Here is a 19,940-nt window from a genome sequence, read left to right as displayed (position 1 = left end):
TAGCCCAGTTCCTTTGTAATTTTTTTTCGTCTACCGAAAACTTGAATTTTTTCTTCAAATTTCAAAACGTAACTAATTTAAATTCCTAAATCATTCAAAGACACGCCCTAATTTCAAAACATGAACCGATCGGCCCCAGGTACTAATCATACGCTATTAGGTCCATTATAGCATTATACTAAATCTTAGTGCCGAAGTACAATAATAGGTTGGAACCCTGAAGGGAACGGCCATCTTTGCTCATGACAACCTGGGGCTAAACTAAAATTATTACTAATAATATTACTCAAATACTGGCACGATTGAATATAGACAATAGACTTTTTTTTATTTATGTTCGAATCATAATCTGGGCATGCAATACACATTTTAGGTCCAGTTTTTTTTTACTGTTCCGTAACGTTCACCCTTGTATAACTGGGGTGACCATAAACCATGAAGTGTAAGTAACCACATTTTTGGGAAAACAAAATGACAGTTAGTTTGCATCTGTTACCAACGATAAAAATCAACCGCTGCAGAACTACAATTTAACAGTTTAAATTTTAAGTCATTTTATATAAAGAGGAAAGGTGATATTTCATTTAATAAAAATATCAAAATGTTATAATTGAGTTGGCTATTAAATAATAAAAGAGTTAAAGTAAGAAATTAAGAAAGAGATATAAAAAAAGCGCACGGCGACCAGGCACTAAGAATTCATTATCACAACACTAGCACATTATAATCTAGCATATTTTTATAAGTAAAGAAACAAAAAAAGTGATCGTGAAGGTCCTAGTGAAACACAAACGCGCGACAGATAAAAAACTACGCATAAAATATCGATTGCTCGCAGCAGGGAGTCTCGATATCTCGGGTAAATAATGATGCATTAAGTATAGTTAATCCAGATAAGACAATATAATAAAGACATTTTTTATATGCAATTATTGGTTTAATACGTGTATGCGAACCTTTTTTACGCATCCATAAATATTTTAGAATCAAATACACATAAATGACTTAATTTATTCAGCGCATAAAATACAAATTAAGTATAGTGTAAGCGTTCAAATGTATTAAGATAACGATTCATGATTGCAAAGTCGGACTAATTGAACATTTTAAAAACAAGTAAGATATAATTTAGTGATGTAGCTAGTTGAAAAATAAACAAATGAACGTCGCCTCTCAATCGGCTTCTACGGGATAGAATTCAACGGCACTTGAGGAATAAAAAAACAGAATCTCATTACCATTCCAGAGTTAACGGCTCACTCTCGGAATTAGTTTCGTTAATAACGAGGGAATAGTAAACGATTTATGGGCTTTAAGCTTTCTTTCTCAGCTACAAACTAGAGGCGGTAGTAAGGAATAAAGTTGAATTAGAAAGTATTAAGTTTAAAGGATGTGTTTTCTTTCACTTTATGTCTTACATTTTCGAGCAACGTTTGGTCACTCATAAAACTAAACTTCTTCATGCTAATAAAATGAAATGCCGTTTCATTTAAAATAAATGTTAATCTATTTGTTAGACATGATATCTTTGTCCAGCTTTTTATATTAACAATATTAACGAAAGACTTAAAACAACAACGACAAAGCAAAAGATATGCAATAAAAAGTCATGATACCGCTATATCTCATTACTTGAGTCTACGAACAGATTCCCGCCATTTTACCGTCGTCGGCGCAGGCGCATCCAAGGCGGAACTCAAGTAATAGGCGCATTCCGCCGGCAGGCCTGTGAATAACGTGTTAGATGTACTTAGAATGTCTGAATGGCTAAGCGTACTATCCAGTTCAATCCGGAAATATCAGTAAAAGATTATTCAATTTTTTAATTTATAATTTAAATAAGGTGGCGTGGGTACAAGTATATAGAATCTTTCTTATTATTTTGATGAGTTATTAAAATTGTTGATTTAACAAAACTTTTCGTCACAACATAAAAAATAACATTATTTTTTATTCTTTTAGGGTAATGGTTTTTTTTTAAAACAAAAAATGGTTGATTTTGGATTTACAAGCTTCCTTATAATGGTATAATGTTTCTCCAGGCAAAATAAAGAACTGGCTTTACCGTAGCTGTTCTTGTTATAATTCAAAAATATTTAAAAAGAGAACGGTGTGAATATTTCACCGAATAAAACTTGATATCAAGAATACTTATCTTTCTTTCCGTCATTTTTAGAACAAATGTTTCACGTTACAGTCTCAGATTTATAGTCGAGATAAACCGCTCCAACCATGTTCCAAAAACGTTAAACCGACTTAGCTTCTTTTATATACAACCTTTTTTTAACACAAAAACAAAAAAAAACATCTTTATATATAAATCTTACGTTCGTGTGAACTCCTCCTAAACGATTGAAACAATTTCGATGAAAATTTTGGTGCTTATTTGAATTCCTGGGTGGCTTACGGGTGACGTTACGATTGTGTCGTCAATAAAATTCCTAATTTACCCAGACGAAGTCGGGACTAGCAACTAATAAGTACATAAGTAATATCATTAGTGCTTCGTTTGTTTGTTTATATTCATTTACACTCCAACGTAATACGGACGTTTACTAATAGGATTTGCTTTACTACAAAAAACAATTGCCGACGATAATGTAGACATTTTATGAAGAAGTGAACTTGTATAAATAATGGAAAATAATTTGTTAAAAATAATCGAGTGCTATAATTATATTCATTTGAAATCTCTGTTGGGTGGATTGGTTACAATTAAAACGTATCAACAATACTTCATGAAACTGAACAACTGTTTTACGAAATATTTCATTATTGGTAATTAATATTGCATAATTGAGATGTAAGGAATGGTCTTATCAATGTCTGTAAATTAGCCACTTACTATCAAGTGATTAATTTGCCCTTTCGACTACAAATACTATAAAAAATAACACTAGCTCTCGGTTAATATTTCTCTATTTGGAAAAGCAACCTCTGCTCATAAGATTTCGATTTGCAGATAGCTTCGTCCAACTCATATAAATAACCTCAAGACATTATCCTCTACCACGAGCAAGAGACAAATTAAGCATGAAAAGACTAAGAGTTTGTTTCAAATGAACTAGTGATTAAGATTCACATTTTCCACCCGTATATCTATTTAAAATGCATGCGTAAAATATTATTGCCTAGTTTAATTTGTAAACATTAAAACGAAACCGTCTCTAAGTAATCATGTACAAGATCATTAAGAAGACGCGTCATGTAAGACGATACAATTAATGATTTAACTGATTCTTATCTCCATCGTTAAGCCTTACGTGCGAAAACAGAAGACGGTATTGTTGTTTTTTTTTGCCAGGAAGTAAAAAATACATTTGTATAACGCTTAGATAAATGAGAATTCTAAGGAACTACCTATACGTAGACTTTAATAATTAGTCACTTTAATAAAAAAATATTGGTTTATTAATATTTGAACATTAATAGGGACGCTACATTTATTTCTGTAGAGTTATTAATATTTGTTTTTATTAAAAAATACATAATGATTAATTATTTCTTATTACTTTTTCATGAAACTTTTAATAATGAATGCTCACTAATACCTAAAAAAAATTGATGGATTAAAAAAAATGCAGCTAATTGTTAATTAGAAATGAGGTGGTAATTGGCCTTTAAAAGTAAAAAAATAAGTTTTGTAGAAGCTTGTAGTAGTACTTCTTCTGGGCTAAGGCCTCGTAATTTATTAGAAGGTGGAGCTTACTCCTCGACGCTTCTCTAATGCGGATTGGCGGATACAAGTTGCAGATTTTCATCCGTCACATGCAGTTTTCCTCACGATGCGTTCCTTCAACGCCGAACATCGGTTAAAGTTAAAATCGTCACTGAGCCATGAAGGCTCTAAATAATTTGTAATAAACACACTTAAAAACACTTTAATACATTTTATGCTTTAAAATACAATTTTTCCAAGTGATAACAACATAATAAAGAATAAAAATGTTAATTATAAACTTACGTCACTTTGCATAATTATAAAGAATTGAGAGTGAGAAATAAATACTTAAATGTATTTTATGTTTTATATAAAATGTTGAAGGGAAATTAGTAACACACGTGGGCGTAATAAAGTAATAATTGCACAACTGAATATTTAATGAGTTAAGGCTGCGTTATGTCAATATAACTATATACGTTGAACGGCAATGTATGAAGACATCATAGGATATAAAAAAAAAAACAAGTATTACAAACATAGGTAACATATTTCACAGTTTAAAATATATAAATAGGTTTTATATCTAAATAAAATGATGATCTTATTCTTATAGGAATACGTCTTCCGGAAGCGGTCACGGTTACGTGATTTTTATTTATTTTTTTAATAAAAGAATCCTTCGTCGCGGACCTTAAAATAATTTCGCGAGGTCACAAATTAGGTAATACGTACCACGCAGGCGACCGTAACAACTAATGAATAGCCTACGAAACGATGCAAATGAACCCACGACCATTTACTACACAGATCTAAAACCGCAATACTTGTGTGACATTTAGAAGAAAAAAATATTAGAATAGAGTTCGACAAACCTCTTTAGAGTCGTTGGCTGTGTGCGGTATTTCCAATGTTATCGTGTGGAAATTAAAAAGTAAACAATCACAGATTATGAAACACTATTGTAACGGCACGTTCGACACAGTTCGCGATCGAGGCGGCGCGTTTTCGATTGACGTGCGCACACGCAGGCCGTTCCGCACTGACTGCTAGAGCATACTGCATAGGCGATGGTGAACGTTGTGACCTTCCTATCTAAAGAGCTTAGCTCAAATATATTTTCCTTATAGATTAGTTAGAAACTTTAGTTTACCTCATAGAAATCTTAAAAATAAGTATATTAAAATATCTTGGAAAACAGTATACTTATGGTTCATACAACTTTAAGAAAGATTACGCAAAGTACATTCTACTAAGCATTAGATATCAACGCGCTCTCATTGTCATCACACTACTTTCAAATTTTAAAGTTCAATTTTTAAAGTGAAAACTAATTCATATTGAATAAAATAAATATTTTTTTTAAAAAAGGACAGCTAAGGAGGTCTATATGTCTAGAGTAAACAAAACACAAGTAACCGTTATAAAAGCATTCTATCAACAAAAGTATCAAATTATAGTTATTCTTATAACTTTTAAAAACTCTACTTTACTAAATATCATGGCTTCATGAGAATGGCCTTGGTAAGAAAACTATAAAAAAATCGTGTAAATATTTGAAAAACACAATTTCAATGCTTAGCATAGTACCTATGTACTCAAAAGCACAAGCCAAATGCTTAGATGTATATAAATAGGAGAAAAATGCTTTAATACCTTAAATCACATACATACAGATTTACCATAAGAGCATAAATATAAGAGATCTTTACCTGCAAGCAATTGTATAGGTGATGCTGATAAATTGGCGTGGACGGCTGTAACCTCCTTCTGCAAGACTGTCATGGTCGAGAAGGAACGGAAAGCCCGCTTGGCAAAGACGATACTACCGTGATACCCGGGAGCCGTACACGGATGAGGTGGGTTCCTTACGCTCCTTTTTCAGACGGCCCTAATTACGATGACAGCCAGGGTGACCTCGTAGTGAGAAATCCACTAACGAATTATTCGGGGGCGACATCTTCCCCTTAAGGAAAGCTCCTTCAAGTAACCAACGAAGCAAAGGGAGCCGTATTTGCGTTAGGTATGTCGAAATGATCTCACAGCTTCTCCGATCCGTCTACCAAAACATTAGTGGGTAAGAATTCCAAATGACCCGTGTATGCCCATACACGGTTGCCGCATACCCTTCTGAAAGTAGCAAAGTGGAAATTTAATTAAAGAAAATAACATATATTTTTTAAATTATTGACCTAATCTTCCATTACAAACATTTTCTTTATCTTTTTTACGTACCTCTTAACTTAATAATTGCAGATATAATATAAAACTTAAATTTTTTTTAATAATTTTATCTATTCTTAACTAATCATCATACAATTAAAGTTAAAAAAATTAGAAACTATACTTATTATATTAAAACTTAAAATACTAAATTTAAATATTATCAAGCCAAGATAAGTGGCAAAGGAAAATTTAAAAAAGAAGATAATGGGTGACTAACCTCTTATTAAATTTTATTTTTCTGATTCACTTTATTATTTTGTATAAAATAGCATTAGGGCTTTTGTGTATGATTATTTTTATTGTTATTATGTGTTCAATAAATGTAGAACACAACTAATAAATAATATAATAATTGTTGCAAGTTCCAACACTTAAGTGATAATAATTTATTAAAGTATAGCAACATAAGATACAAATGTCATCCGTCTGACGACTCTGATTGGCCATTGACCGTCATATATCTCAGGCCGCAGTGTTATTGTAAATTGTAAAAACGTCACAAACAAAAATATAATATTCTCATTTAGTATTCGTTTTTTATTATCAGCCTAAAAATAAAGGATACCAAAAACAAAAAAATATAATTTATAAAATAATTGACAATGCATTCTCTGCGACGTTTTTCATTAAGTTTAAGTAAGTTATTAGGTTATATAAACTTTGTACTATAATAGAAAAAGAATACTTAGTGACACTTTTATTTCAGGAATTAGATGTTCAAAGAAGCCAATCAAACAAGGTTTTTGTAAAGAAAGAGCGAGATATTTGTCTACAGTTGAAAATCCGCCAAATTTAATATCAAGCTCGCAGTTTAGTATACCGAAATGTATTGTTGGCCAGCCAACCTGTTACACTCACCCTCACATGATATCGGAAGGTTATTTAACATGTGGTATAACCCAGCAGGAGTACAAGGAAAGGAGAGACACTTTAGTGAGCAAGTTAGCTGCTGAAACAGAACACGCACATAAATCACATATTGTAAGTATAATATATAAATAAATTATATAAAATATCTTGAGCATGGATGGATATAGAGGAAGGGGTGACTAAAGAAACTATGCATGGAATGTGTGTATGATGATATGGCTGGAAAGAATATTACTAGTGACATAACATAAGAGAAGTATGGAAAAAGAAGAATGTAGCAACAACCTCAAAGTAAATTAGTATAATAATAACATTGTATCATCCTCCTGGATGATATAAGTATCCTGCTGCAAGAGGAGGAGACTCTAACATCATAAAGGACAATTTTACAAAAAAAAAGCATTGCAAATATTTTGAATTTAGGATTTATTGATTTTGGTACAAGATATAACTATGAATATTTATTAAATATTTAATCCATATAAGAGAGTGACTACTGAGTTTTACTTTTTACTTAGATTGTAGTAAAATAATATAATAATAATTTTTTAATTCTAAGTCTACCATAAAAGTAACCACACAGACTATAAATACACAATGTTCACTGTAATAATGCTTATTTAAAATAAATTAAGACATTTTTTGTATTAATCAGTATTTGAAAAGAAAAAAAGATAATTAATTATATTTTATAAGTAAAATTTATTCAATTTCAGATTGTAATTCCAGCCGCTCGTAAACAGTACATGTCAGACAAGATTCCTTATGTCTTCCGCCAGAATTCTGACTTCTTTTATTTAACTGGATGCCTGGAGCCCTCTGCAATACTTGTTATGATCAAATCAGCACTAGGAGATGTTTATACGGTAAACAAAATCTTTAATAAATAAGTATAAATATATTAAAATAACTAAAGATTTTAGTGAATGTGTTATTGAAACTTTTTATTGTAATCTCACCAAATTAATTTCTGAAAATGTAAACTTGATTAATACATGGATATAGAAAATAGTAATTTTACATTAAAAAAAAGTTATATATTACAAAAGATATTCATGTAAACGCAAAGTTGAGGTTAAGAAATAACACTGATAAACTTTAGAAGTTATAAAAATTAAACTTACACCTATTATAATAAACCTCTGGATTAAAGCGCTTAAGAGTTATCTCCAATTTCTAAAATACTAATCATAGTCAGATTAATATAAAGGTACTGCTAGTTTCTGACTGTTAAGTCAGATTAAATTAAGCCACTTCTAGTTTATGACAATCAAGTTGATAGTCAAGTCTGTTCTGCTTATTGACAGTCAAATCAGATTATTGTAGAGTCACTTCCAGTTGCAGAAAGTCAGTTTAAGATAGTACAGTCGGAATTTCCAGTTTTTGTAAAGTAATATCCATAGAACCTAATAAAGATAAAATGGTCAAGAAACAATATAAAATAGGCTAACAAAAAGAATTCACTGTTTATTCAAATTACTAAATCTGACTTTGTCCATTCTTTTTGAAACTGGTAGATAACCTCTTTGATTCCCAGTTATAATTTTTTTATGCAATATTTTATATGGTCCTTCTTGTGGTAAGCAGTCACCACTGCCTTTATACATGGGAGCCCTATGACATTTTAATTATTCCTTCAACTTGTTATGGTACCATCCCAGATGAGCTTGCACACAGTTCTACCATCAAGTAGGGCCATGGGTATTTAATTGCTTTTCCAAAGTGATTCTAATTGTTATTGTTTCAGAGTGTTATTTTTGTACACGAAAAAGATAGCCACGCTGAATTGTGGGAGGGGCCTCGCACTGGATGCGCGGTGGCGGGCACACTATTCGCAGTCGACGAAGCGAGACCGGTCGAACATTTTAGCAATTTTATTTTAAGGTAAAAACTATGTATGAGGAGTACCAGTGTATAATTGCCCAAATAGGTGAATAATGTGAGATCCATTGTCACACAACAACAACAACAACAGCCTGTAAATTCCCACTGCTGAACTAAAGGCCTCCTCTCCCTTTGAGGAGAAGGTTTGTCACACATCCACACATTATAAATGTGACAGTACATCTGTCTGTCTGTTGCTCTTTCACGACCAAACCGCATAAATTTGATTAAATTAAATTTGATATGAAGCAAACTTGAACTCGAAGAAAGGACATACTTTCGGCTACTTTCTTTGCCTATCTTATGACAATCAACAAACACCTTAAAAAGCGAGCAATGCCGCGGGCGATTACTAGTTTTTTTTTTTTTATATAATGTAATCAACTACACTGTGGCAACAATCTTGTGCTATTGGACTATAACGACTTGTTGGGTAGATTGATAATTGCTATAGTTAATTGTGAGTACTGCACAATAACAGTATTAGCTGATACCTGTGTTGTGTGAACTAATATGTCTCAGACTTAATTGTAAAATAATAATAAGTAAGCAAGATTTATAATAAAGAAATATTTATGAGTGTCCATCTTCCAGAATAGTCTCCACATCGAAGCCGGCCGTACTCTGGTATCAGAACGACAGTCCACCCAACCCTGACATACACGAGGCCGTTCGCTCGTCGCTTCGGCAGAGTCACGTGACCTTGGCGGATCCCCAGAAATACCTGCACCAGATGCGAGTGATCAAGTCTCCAGCTGAGGTGGAGCTGATGAAGGAGACGTGCTACATAGGCGCGCAGTCTATGAACCTGGCTATGGCCTGTACGAAACCCGGTGGGTATGTTCATTTTTAATAGACATCTTAAGTTGTATCTTTTGAGGATGGTATTAGTTACAATAACTCTGCTAAACTGCAATTAACAGGTTTTAAAGATCATATAGTTTATAGTATATATCTTCATATGCCTTTCCATAAGAAAAATAGTTTCCTGAAGTCATAAGCACAGTAACTTGTATTAAAAAAATGTATATACACAATAATATCACAAATACTTAACAATTTAATTTTATTATGTAAATTTGCCACTGCCTACTAATGCTATTTAAACCTTAGGGATAGTTTTGTTTTTGTTATTAGTTTTATGTTAAATAAATAAAATAACCGAAGGAATAATTTCGTTAATTTCAATATAAACACTTATTATCAACTGATGTTGGAAGAGTGTATAAGTAACATGACCAAATGCTTGCTTGTTGTGTTTTTATCTATGGGTTTCGATAGTGTAAAACATGCAATGCATTTGTATAAGTTTATGTTTAAATGGTGCAGTATTAAATATTTGTTGTTTAATATATTTTTTTAAATATTTGCTTCAACTCAATTAATTATTTTGTCAAATGCCAAATAATTAAGCAGACTTCCTTTATTGGAGTTAAGCAATAATCAAAAAGTAAATAAGTAATAATAGTCGTACCTTAGGGTGTTCTCAAGGTTCACTTTTAGGCCCCAATTTATTTTTAGTATATATAAGTAATCTTAAGCCTTTCTATGATATATATTATGCTATGCAGTGCTTCAGCTATGTTTGCTGATGCTGGAGTTAATGACTTTTATGCTATTATGCGCAAAAAGGTAGCGTCATTAGTACGGCGTGTTCGAGAAAGCTCGAATAAAATTTTGAATTTAATTAGTGAAAGAATGGACTCAGACTTGTACAGGAGATTCACTGAACTACATGTTCTGAGAACTTAATAATAATAAATAAATAAATATTAATTATGTAATACTAACATAGAATAAGTTAAATTGTATACTAACAAATATGGACTATTATTGTCTGAAAATAAATGAATTATTATTATTACATTATTTTGTACTCTATTCCTCGTTGACTCGTTTTCGCGGTATGTGTAACTGGGGGTTGAATGTGCCGGTGCTGGCAGGCGTGAGCGAGTACGGCGTGTGCGCGGCGCTGGAGTACGTTTTGTACTCGTTGACTCGTTTTCGCGGTATGTGTAATGCAATGATGAATTGAATTTGATTAGTGAATTGATTGAATTTAATTCAAATTTTTCTGGGAAAAATTAAAAGAGCAGATGGCAGCACAAACAAAGGAAATAACTGAAGCGGTAACTAAAAACGTTACGGAAAGTATCAATGGGAATTTAATTACACTTTTAGAAGAAAATAAAAGCCTGAAAATGGATTTAAAAAACTTACAAGATAAAATAAAAACTATGGAAGAAGAAAAAAGAAGAAATAACCTAATTTTCTTTGGGGTAAAAGAAGAATATCGCAGTGAGTCCCAGATCGATTCTATTATAAAATTGCTTGGAAAGGAGATGAACATCCATATCAACCCACACGAAATAAACAACGCCTACAGATTGGGCGAAAAGAGTGATAACAAAATCCGTCCCATTCTCGTAACTTTTACAACAAATTGGAGAAAAAAGGAAATCCTTAAAAACAAAAATAAATTAAAGTCAGATATGTTTATTAAGGAGGATTTTAGTAAAGAAGTTCTGGAAAAGAGAAAGCAGCTTCTACCTCAAATGAAGGAAGAAAGAGCGAAGGGCAAAATCTGTTACCTCATAAGAGATAAATTGATTACCAAAGATCCGAAAGAAGACCAAAGGGACAAAAGGAAAAGATACCGCACAGATTCTCCAATCAAATCACCACACCGCTTAACTACGCCCGCTCCAAAGAAGGTTAGTAAAACAAACATGCTGGATTATGTGGCGAGAAGCAGATCTACGTCACTATCACTGCCAACAACTTCAAAAAACCACCAATAGACATCGACAACCGGAAACAAAAACGAAAACAAACTAACAAAACGTACCTACCGAACGAAACAACCAGAGCAACCACCCCAAGACGGCCGGTCACCGCGAGGAAAAGCGACCACTACCCTCCAAACAACTTAACACCTACAATAGATAAATTTGAAAACGAGAAATTTTATCGGAAACGAGTATACCACATAGCAACGTATAATACACTTTCTTTGAGATCAGAAGAGAACCTACAAGAATTAACACATGCTATTCAACATATTAAATGGGATATTATTGGCTTAAGTGAAGTAAGAAGAAACAGCGAGGCAATTGAAGAGTACAATCAATTCATATTATACTACATAGGAGAAACACCAGGAAGACACGGTGTAGGATTCTTAATAAAGAAAGAGCTGGCGAGCTTTATAGAAGAAATAGTCGGCATTTCGAAAAGAATTGCTGTATTGAATATAACAATACCCCCTAAGAAAGAAAGATGGTCTATTGTCCAAATATACTCCCCGACAGAGCAATCTACCGTTTCTGAGATAGATTCCTTCTACTCGTGCCTTAATAGTGCTATCAAAAAATATACGCACAAAAACTGCATAGTAATGGGGGACTTTAACGCTCAAGTTGGTTCTCCACGGAATGGAGAAGATATCGTACTGGGCCCTCATAGTAAAGGCAAAAGGACAAGGAATGGGCAAAAGCTGATGGAATTCGCTTTCGAAAATAATCTGAAAATACTAAACAGTAAATTCAAAAAAAGGGCATCAAGGAAATGGACATGGATATCACCGGACGGACGGTATAGGAATGAAATAGATTATATTCTTACGAACCAAAGTAATTCTTTTGATGATTGCCGTACCATCGCTAACCTCAACTTTAATAGCAACCACAGAATGCTCCGAGCATATCTCAACATAGCATACAAATCAAAATTAAGACGGCCCTTCAAAATAAAATCTCAAACTCCAAACAATGCAGCATCGATAGCCACCATCACAAAAAAACTTAACTCTCTGCAGGAAACATCTATTCAATACCTAAACACTCAACAAAAATATAATGTACTACACGAAATACTAACAACAAAATCAGAGAATAACAAGGGCGAACCGAACGAGAAGAAAAACTTGTCTCATAAAACTAATGAACTTCTAGAAAAAAGGTTGAATTTGATTAATATTACAAACAAAACAAGAAGTATTAGGGAAGAAATAAGCAAAGTAAGTAAAGAAATAAAAACACAAATTAATAAAGACAGAGAACGCCTTAGACGTGTGGTTTTTGAGAAACATATCATCAAGACTGGAGGCATCAAGAGAGCTGTTAAGCTGTTAAAGGATAAGACAAACTGGATACCCAAAATGAAAGACCAATATTCTATGGATAAGACTAAAAGACCAGATATATTGTCAATAGCTACTAAATTCTACGAAGACTTATATTCCAGGAAAAATAACCTAGACGAAACCGATCTAACTAGTAGCGACGGTGTGCCACCTATCCTAGAAGAAGAAATAATCAAAGCCATTGAAACACAGCAAACAGACAAAGCCCCTGGACCCGACCACATCAGCAATGAACTACTAATCAACTGTAAGAAAGTTGTTGCACCTATACTAAAAGTTATTTATAACGACATACTACAAACCGAAACAATACCATCTCAGTGGAAGAATTCCACAATAATACTTCTCCATAAAAAGGGTGATATTAGTCAAATAAATAACTATAGACCTATCAGCCTAATATCCAATATATACAAAGTATTTGCAAAGGTTGTTCTCCGCCGAATAACTAGAACTCTAGACGAGAACCAACCTAGAGAACAAGCCGGATTTAGGGCGGGGTTCTCAACACTAGACCACATACACGTTGTAAGGCAAGTCTTTGAAAAGAATAGAGAATATAATGTACCATTCTATTGTTGCTTCATAGATTACAACAAGGCTTTCGATTCAATTGAACATGAAAGCATCTGGTTAAGCCTAAAAAAACCAAGGAGTTGAATATAAATACATAAGAATTCTGAAAAATATATACACAAACAGTACAGCTAAAATAAAGTTAGAAAAACAGGGAAAAGAAATAAAAATTAACAGAGGCGTACGCCAAGGTGACCCCCTATCTCCCAAATTATTTACTGCGGTTTTAGAAAACGTCTTTCGTAAAGTTAAATGGGACCACTATGGGTTAAACATAAATGGAGAACAGCTTACCCACCTACGATTTGCTGACGATATAATTATATTCGCTGTATCAAGTGCCCATCTCCAAAATATGCTAACGGACCTGGATATAGAAAGCCGCAGAGTTGGTTTAACTATGAATACCTTTAAAACCAAAGTATTGACAAACGCGACCGAAGACCCTATTGTATTAAATGGTGAACCCATCGAATATGTAAAAGAGTACACTTACTTAGGCCAACTCATCTCATCAACTAATTCAATGTCAAAAGAAATAGACACAAGAATAGGTAACGCATGGAAAAGTTATTGGAGACTAAAAGAAGTTATGAAAAATAAAGAAACTAAGATGTTTGTAAAGAAGAAGCTATATAATACCTGTGTGCTGCCAGTACTCACTTATGGCTGTCAAACTTGGGCACTCACCAAAGCGCAAAATGAAAAAATTAAGACATGCCAAACAGCTATAGAGAGGAGCATGTTGAATGTCAGGAAAAGTGACAGAATACAAAACAGAACCATTAGAAAGCGCACGAAAGTAGACGACGTAATTACTAGAATTCGGAAACTCAAGTGGAAATGGGCAGGTCATATAATAAGAGGTACTGAGAAATGGAACAAAACTTTGGTTTTCTGGTATCCCAGAAACGCTAAAAGGAAACGCGGAAGACCGTTTCGAAGGTGGGAAGATGAAATAAAAGCAACAGCTGGGAATACATGGACTAGGACCGCACTAAATAAAATAGAATGGAAAGGAATGGAGGAGGCCTTTGCCAAATTTGGCTAACAGACTAAGTTGTCGATGTCAAGTCACTAGAGTGATAATTTAAGCAATGTAAAATGTAGCAAAATGTGTCTGAATAAAGGCTTATTTATTTATTTATTTATTCAAATTTAATTTCGATTTAATTCATTTCGATTTGATTTTAATAATTTAATTTTAATTCGGTATTATAATTTTAATTCGAATTGATCTAATTTATAATATGTAAAATTTTAGTATTGCAGTTTTTGTCTTTTTACTATTTATTGTATATTTTGTATTTATGATCCCTGTTTGGTCGAAATAAATATTATTATTATTATTATTAATGCGGGGTTGAATATGGCTTGGCAGGCGTGAGCGAGCACGGCGTGTGCGCGGCGCTGGAGTACGGCGCGCGCGCGGGCGGCGCGGAGCACGGCGCGTTCCCGGCCGTGGTGGCGGGCGGGCCGCGCGCCGCGCACATCCACTACGTCGCCAACAATCAGCTGCTCGCATCCGGGGACTTGCTGCTCGTCGACGCAGGTACTGCCCGACTGGCCAAGGGACCGTTGCCAACGGTACCACCCATCGAAACTTCTATTTTTCAAATGTAAAAACAATTCTAATTCCTTTGATGGGAGCACTACGTAAACTTTCCTTATGTATACCTAATAAAATTCGTCCTATTATTTGTAATTCTTTAGTAAAACCTCATAAAACAAAATTTCTTAATATAAATCAATTATACACTTTAAAAATCTGCATGTTGATTAGAATAATAATAACAAATAAAACACATTCACAATTTTCGAAACCGAAACCGAATTTTTCGTCATCAGATATAGGTAATTCAGCCACAACAGACATAAAAATAGGTGATACACGATTTTATTAGTAGCTACGAAAATTAGAATGATCTCGATCATTCTAATATTTTTGGCTTAGTTAAAGAAGAGAGTAATTAAAAAGTAAAGGGAAAAATTTCTTCCTTAAGTTCCCCCGTTCATCAAATATTTAATCTCCTCATATCAATAATCACCATCAGGTAAATGGACAGGTAGATTTACCTACCTATTCATAATAGCAAAATACTTTGATATATACCTCCGCGGTCCTGTATTAAACAGTTAAGGAAATACCGATAAATTTCACATACATTTGATAAGTAACCTAATTTTTTTTTCTGTATCTTTTCGTTACATGCGATGCTACAACAATTCCCTTAAACATACCCAGGTAGTCAAAGGTGGCTGTACAACTCTGACATATCGAGGACGTGGCCAGTCTCCGGGAAGTTTTCGAAACATCAACGGATTTTATACGAACTAGTACTCACAGTGCAGGTGATATTCCTATCATATCCGACCTTATTTTATTCATAATATTTTCTATTATTATAATTATTTGTGTATTACGTTACATCAGGGCCGTATTTAGGGGAGGGCAACCAGGGCATCTGCCCTGGGGCCTCCACATTAGTGGGGGCCACAGTTTTCAGCAAGTTAACAAATACCGAGATATAGTCAAATTATAATAATGTTATTATTTAATATTTTAAAAGTTAACGATACAAGTAAATAAATCATAGCTTACTGATTGAAATAAAAAAGTAATTAATTCATGATAATATAATTATTAGGTTTTTCATGCTTCTGTTTGTCTAGGGCCCCCACTGCTTTGTGGCCCGGGGCCTCCAGACCTTTAAATCCGGCTCTGCGTTACATATTTCTAGAAACGTCTAATCGAAATACTGGGCGAGCACCGTCCGCCTTTGGACCAGCTGTTCGACCACATGTGCCGTTTGTTAGGGACGCACTTGCAGCAGGAAGGCATCCTGCCGCGGAATATTGACTCCAACGAACTCATCGGGGTAAGTTCTTACTAATTTTTAGTAAAAACTAAAAATTAGTTAGTATTAATAAAAACTAATACCAACTACTTATTTTTACTTAATATTATAAATATGCTAATATAAGTAATAAGCTGCTATAAGTTTGGATGGGTGTTTGTTACACAATCATGCTAGAACGGCTGAACGTATCTGAATGAATTTTGGTACAGAGACAAATTATAATCTGAATTAGCACAGCCCAACACTCGAAAGACATAAAGGTTATTTTCTTAGTAGTAATCATTAATATTAATTTTTTCGTAAAAATTCTCTATCCTACTTAACTTTCAGAAAATGTTTCCGTTTTTGGTCATAGTGATAGTGACCAATGAATCTAAAGTCATGATAATTATAAACAATGGTAGATAATACCATCAAAAATATATAAATCGTTCGTTAATCGAGTAGCTGACCCATTTCACAACAGGGTTTTAATGTGGCACAGATAGTCAAACCCCTATATACGATTAAAGTAAAGGATTTACAATTGTCGTTTGCGGTGGGACAAGGCACAGATAGTCAAACCTCAATATACCGTTAAAGTGAAGGATTTAAAATTGTCTTATGCGGTGGGACAAAGTCCTCAGTGGGTACGCGTGGTGTGGTGTGGTGTTGCAGAAGGCGTACCGGCTGTGCCCGCACCACGTGTCGCACTACCTCGGCCTCGACGTGCACGACACGCCGCTCGTGCGGCGCCGCGTGCCCGTGCAGAGCGGCATGGTGGTCACCGTCGAGCCAGGTACACAACCCCCCCCCCCCCAACCCGCCGCGAGGCTAAGATAACAATTATTAAAAACTAGACCCCCCCCAACCCGCCGCGAGGCTAAGATTTGATTTATTAAAATTATCAGTCGACGATGAGATTATGAATCAATTAAAAAGAAACTTTTTTTAAGTGGGCTTTTTACAAGTACTTTTGAACCGTCATTTAATAATTAAGTGAAGCTACCTATTTAAAAGACGAATAGGTTTTCCTATTTACATATCCTAGTATCATTTTCAAGTGATTTTTGATAAAATTCTAGAAAAGTATTTGTGTGATCTTTTTATTCGATATAAATTATTATTAATCTACTAACTCCATACATACTACTTTCATTGAGTGGCTTGCATCTAAGACTGTAAATCCAGAAGTCTAGATAAAAAACCCATAATTCAGTTAAAAGATTCTAGCGCCCCATAAAACACCTACTACCATAACATAGCCTGGTCGAACTTCGTTAGGTCTTCATCATAAGCCCAATGATAGTTATTTAAATCTCTTTGCAGGTATCTACATTCGACAGGACGACACCTCCGTGCCCGTGGAGTTCCGAGGAGTTGGCATCAGGATAGAAGACGACGTCCTCATCACGGACGGCGACCCGCTCGTCCTCACAGACACCTGCGTCAAGGAAGTCGAAGATATTGAGAACATCGTCGGCAAACAGAATCTTTGATCGTTCTCCAATCGAAACGCTACTTAATGGACGAATTCAATATATTTTACCGATGAAAGTGTTTATGTGAGATGTAAAATTAGCTTCAATTTTTAAGTGTAATAAATATTCGTCATTCGGACAAGATTGACATACAGACAAATAATTGATAGAGTATTTCATATGTTTAATGTTATTAGTAAATTGTAATAATAGTTCCTGTACAAATATAACTTAACCTTTTATGTTAAATACATTTTCAGTATATTTTAATTATTGGTTTTATTTATATAATTGTTTGCATTTCACAGCCAATGCTTACTGAAATCAGTTTGTATTTATAATGCCACTCGTTTCTTGTTAATGAGTGGAAAAGTGAAAACATCTTGTGGAATCTGTCTGTGACTTGATCTGTGATGCAGACTCATATTTACGTTGCATATGAATACCAAATATATGTCAGAGACGGTCATGAATACCTTAGTGTAACGAAGCGCGGCACGAATCCCGCGAGGTGGCAGCACAATCGTGTCGTCACGACGCGACTAACTTCGTGCTACGACGGAGCCGACCCGGTGGAGGCGCTCAGAGACGACTCACTTACGATTCCGCTCTCGTGAAGACCAGTGCCTCCATCCTAGGAACTGTCATTCGCTTCGTTGCCAAGTGTGATACAGTGTGATACTGAATTAGTGTATTAAGAACTTTAAACGTAGAATAAACGTGTTCCTGTATTCGCGGTTTCCTCTTTGCTCGATCACCCTAGTAATACGCCCTTATGATGCCCGACGATCGTGCTGATGTCGCTGTCGATCCGACATATATATATTTTATAAAACTACTAACTAAAGGTACAACAAAGAAGTCTGTGGCATGAATGTCTTCTTGTATAGATTACTAATTTCTATTTATCTCGTATGGAAATCAATTAATTCTTATCCATAATTTATACAATCCTTTATCCTTGTAAGACTGATAAATCCCACTGGTTATTGCGTTTTCCAATTTTAATTTTTTTCAATTATTATTCTCTATATTAAAACTGGAATAATCCAAGTTTGAATTGGTAATGGGTAAATTTGTCAGCTACTGGTTTTAAGTTAATAAAACAATAAAAAGAGTCCCTAAAATATTTATTTATTATAAATTCTATCAAATAAAACATCGGAATGTACATTGTAAATACTCTTAGTTCTATTTCATAAGACAGAAAACAATTCAGATCTATCCTATTCGATAAGGCACTATATTCGAGAACTTATGACAACGGAAAATCAAACAAATCAAATCCAAATGAAAATTTAGTTTTCCATAGACTAACCATAATAATAATGACCATAAATCTTTCAGGTAAAACAATTATTTATTCGTCTCAGAAAATCCATGGCTAACTAAATTTTTACTATAATTGTCATTAATATACCATTTGTTAAACCAAGAACTGTTAACCTTTTGAAACTGATAAAGATTGATCTAAAAAATACAATTAAAACATAAATTTCATTAAACAATAGTATATGCGTCTTATTCGCGCTTATTATAATATCGTTATGAAGGAAAAGGACGCCAATAAAAAGGAACTTCAGTATAACGAGAAACTTGCTTGTTACTCATACAACAATATTGCGCGAAATCATCCCTTTAAATTTCTAAACATTAATAATATATTCGTCGAAACCAGCACGACTAAAAAAGAAATAAATCTAAAGAAATATAACTTTAAACTTTAAAATACAACCTTAATATATAAAGAATTAGATTTATATAAGAAAAACAAAACAATATTCATATTACATACTACACATAAAATTATGCGCAATTATATTTAAAAATAGAACTAAACTAATATTTTTTTTTTCGAAAGCAAAATTACACCGACATAATGTTAACTAAATGCAGAATGGCTGATATTCAAATATCTGGTCCCTATTCGTTAGAATTTACCGGCCTTACTTATAAACGTCATTCACGACAAAAACTGCTATCTCTTTCTATCATAGTTCATTTCATATTCGAAAGACAGAGATAAAGCATTGTTTAACTATTCACTTTATAAACAACATTTATAAGTAAAAACGATAGTCCTTTTTCTAAAACTAAAATAATTTGTAGAGGTTTTGGAAATATAATAAGACTTCTTTTAAGTTTGGTTAAACCTCTGATATCCATTATTATTATTTCAATTGATTTTGTACTTTATTACCGAGTGATTAAGACTCTTTTTTCAATGTTTAATCGTTAGGAGGTTTACAAATGTATCT

At 33.6% G+C, this 19,940-nt stretch overlaps 2 protein-coding genes across 5 annotated transcripts in view; one reads left to right on the top strand and one right to left on the bottom strand.

Annotated features, from left to right (window-relative positions):
• The window catches only part of LOC124542637, an 83,236-nt gene extending 78,474 nt beyond the window's left edge, over positions 1-4,762 (bottom strand). For 3 of the 4 annotated variants that reach the window (XM_047120566.1, XM_047120584.1, XM_047120581.1), the window contains exon 1: positions 4,537-4,762. The gene's annotated coding sequence lies outside the window, so the exon portion shown is untranslated. The remainder of the gene's footprint in view (positions 1-4,536) is intronic. The other variant, XM_047120570.1, reaches the window with a different exon arrangement.
• Positions 4,763-6,348: 1,586 nt separating this feature from the next.
• LOC124535598 (xaa-Pro aminopeptidase 3-like) lies at positions 6,349-17,952 on the top strand. The gene is made up of 10 exons (XM_047111864.1): positions 6,349-6,523; positions 6,594-6,868; positions 7,474-7,623; positions 8,505-8,641; positions 9,236-9,474; positions 14,743-14,913; positions 15,607-15,713; positions 16,103-16,240; positions 16,880-17,000; positions 17,531-17,952. The coding sequence occupies exons 1-10, from the start codon at positions 6,490-6,492 to the stop codon at positions 17,698-17,700; spliced, it is 1,542 nt and encodes a 513-aa protein (XP_046967820.1). The 5' UTR covers positions 6,349-6,489; the 3' UTR covers positions 17,701-17,952.
• The last annotated feature ends 1,988 nt before the right edge of the window (positions 17,953-19,940 follow it).

Source organism: Vanessa cardui, chromosome 2, assembly GCF_905220365.1.
Source record: "Vanessa cardui chromosome 2, ilVanCard2.1, whole genome shotgun sequence".
Taxonomy (NCBI): domain Eukaryota; kingdom Metazoa; phylum Arthropoda; class Insecta; order Lepidoptera; family Nymphalidae; genus Vanessa; species Vanessa cardui.
The sequence above is the reverse complement of the archived record's forward strand: the minus strand, read 5'-3'. Positions and strand labels throughout refer to the sequence as shown.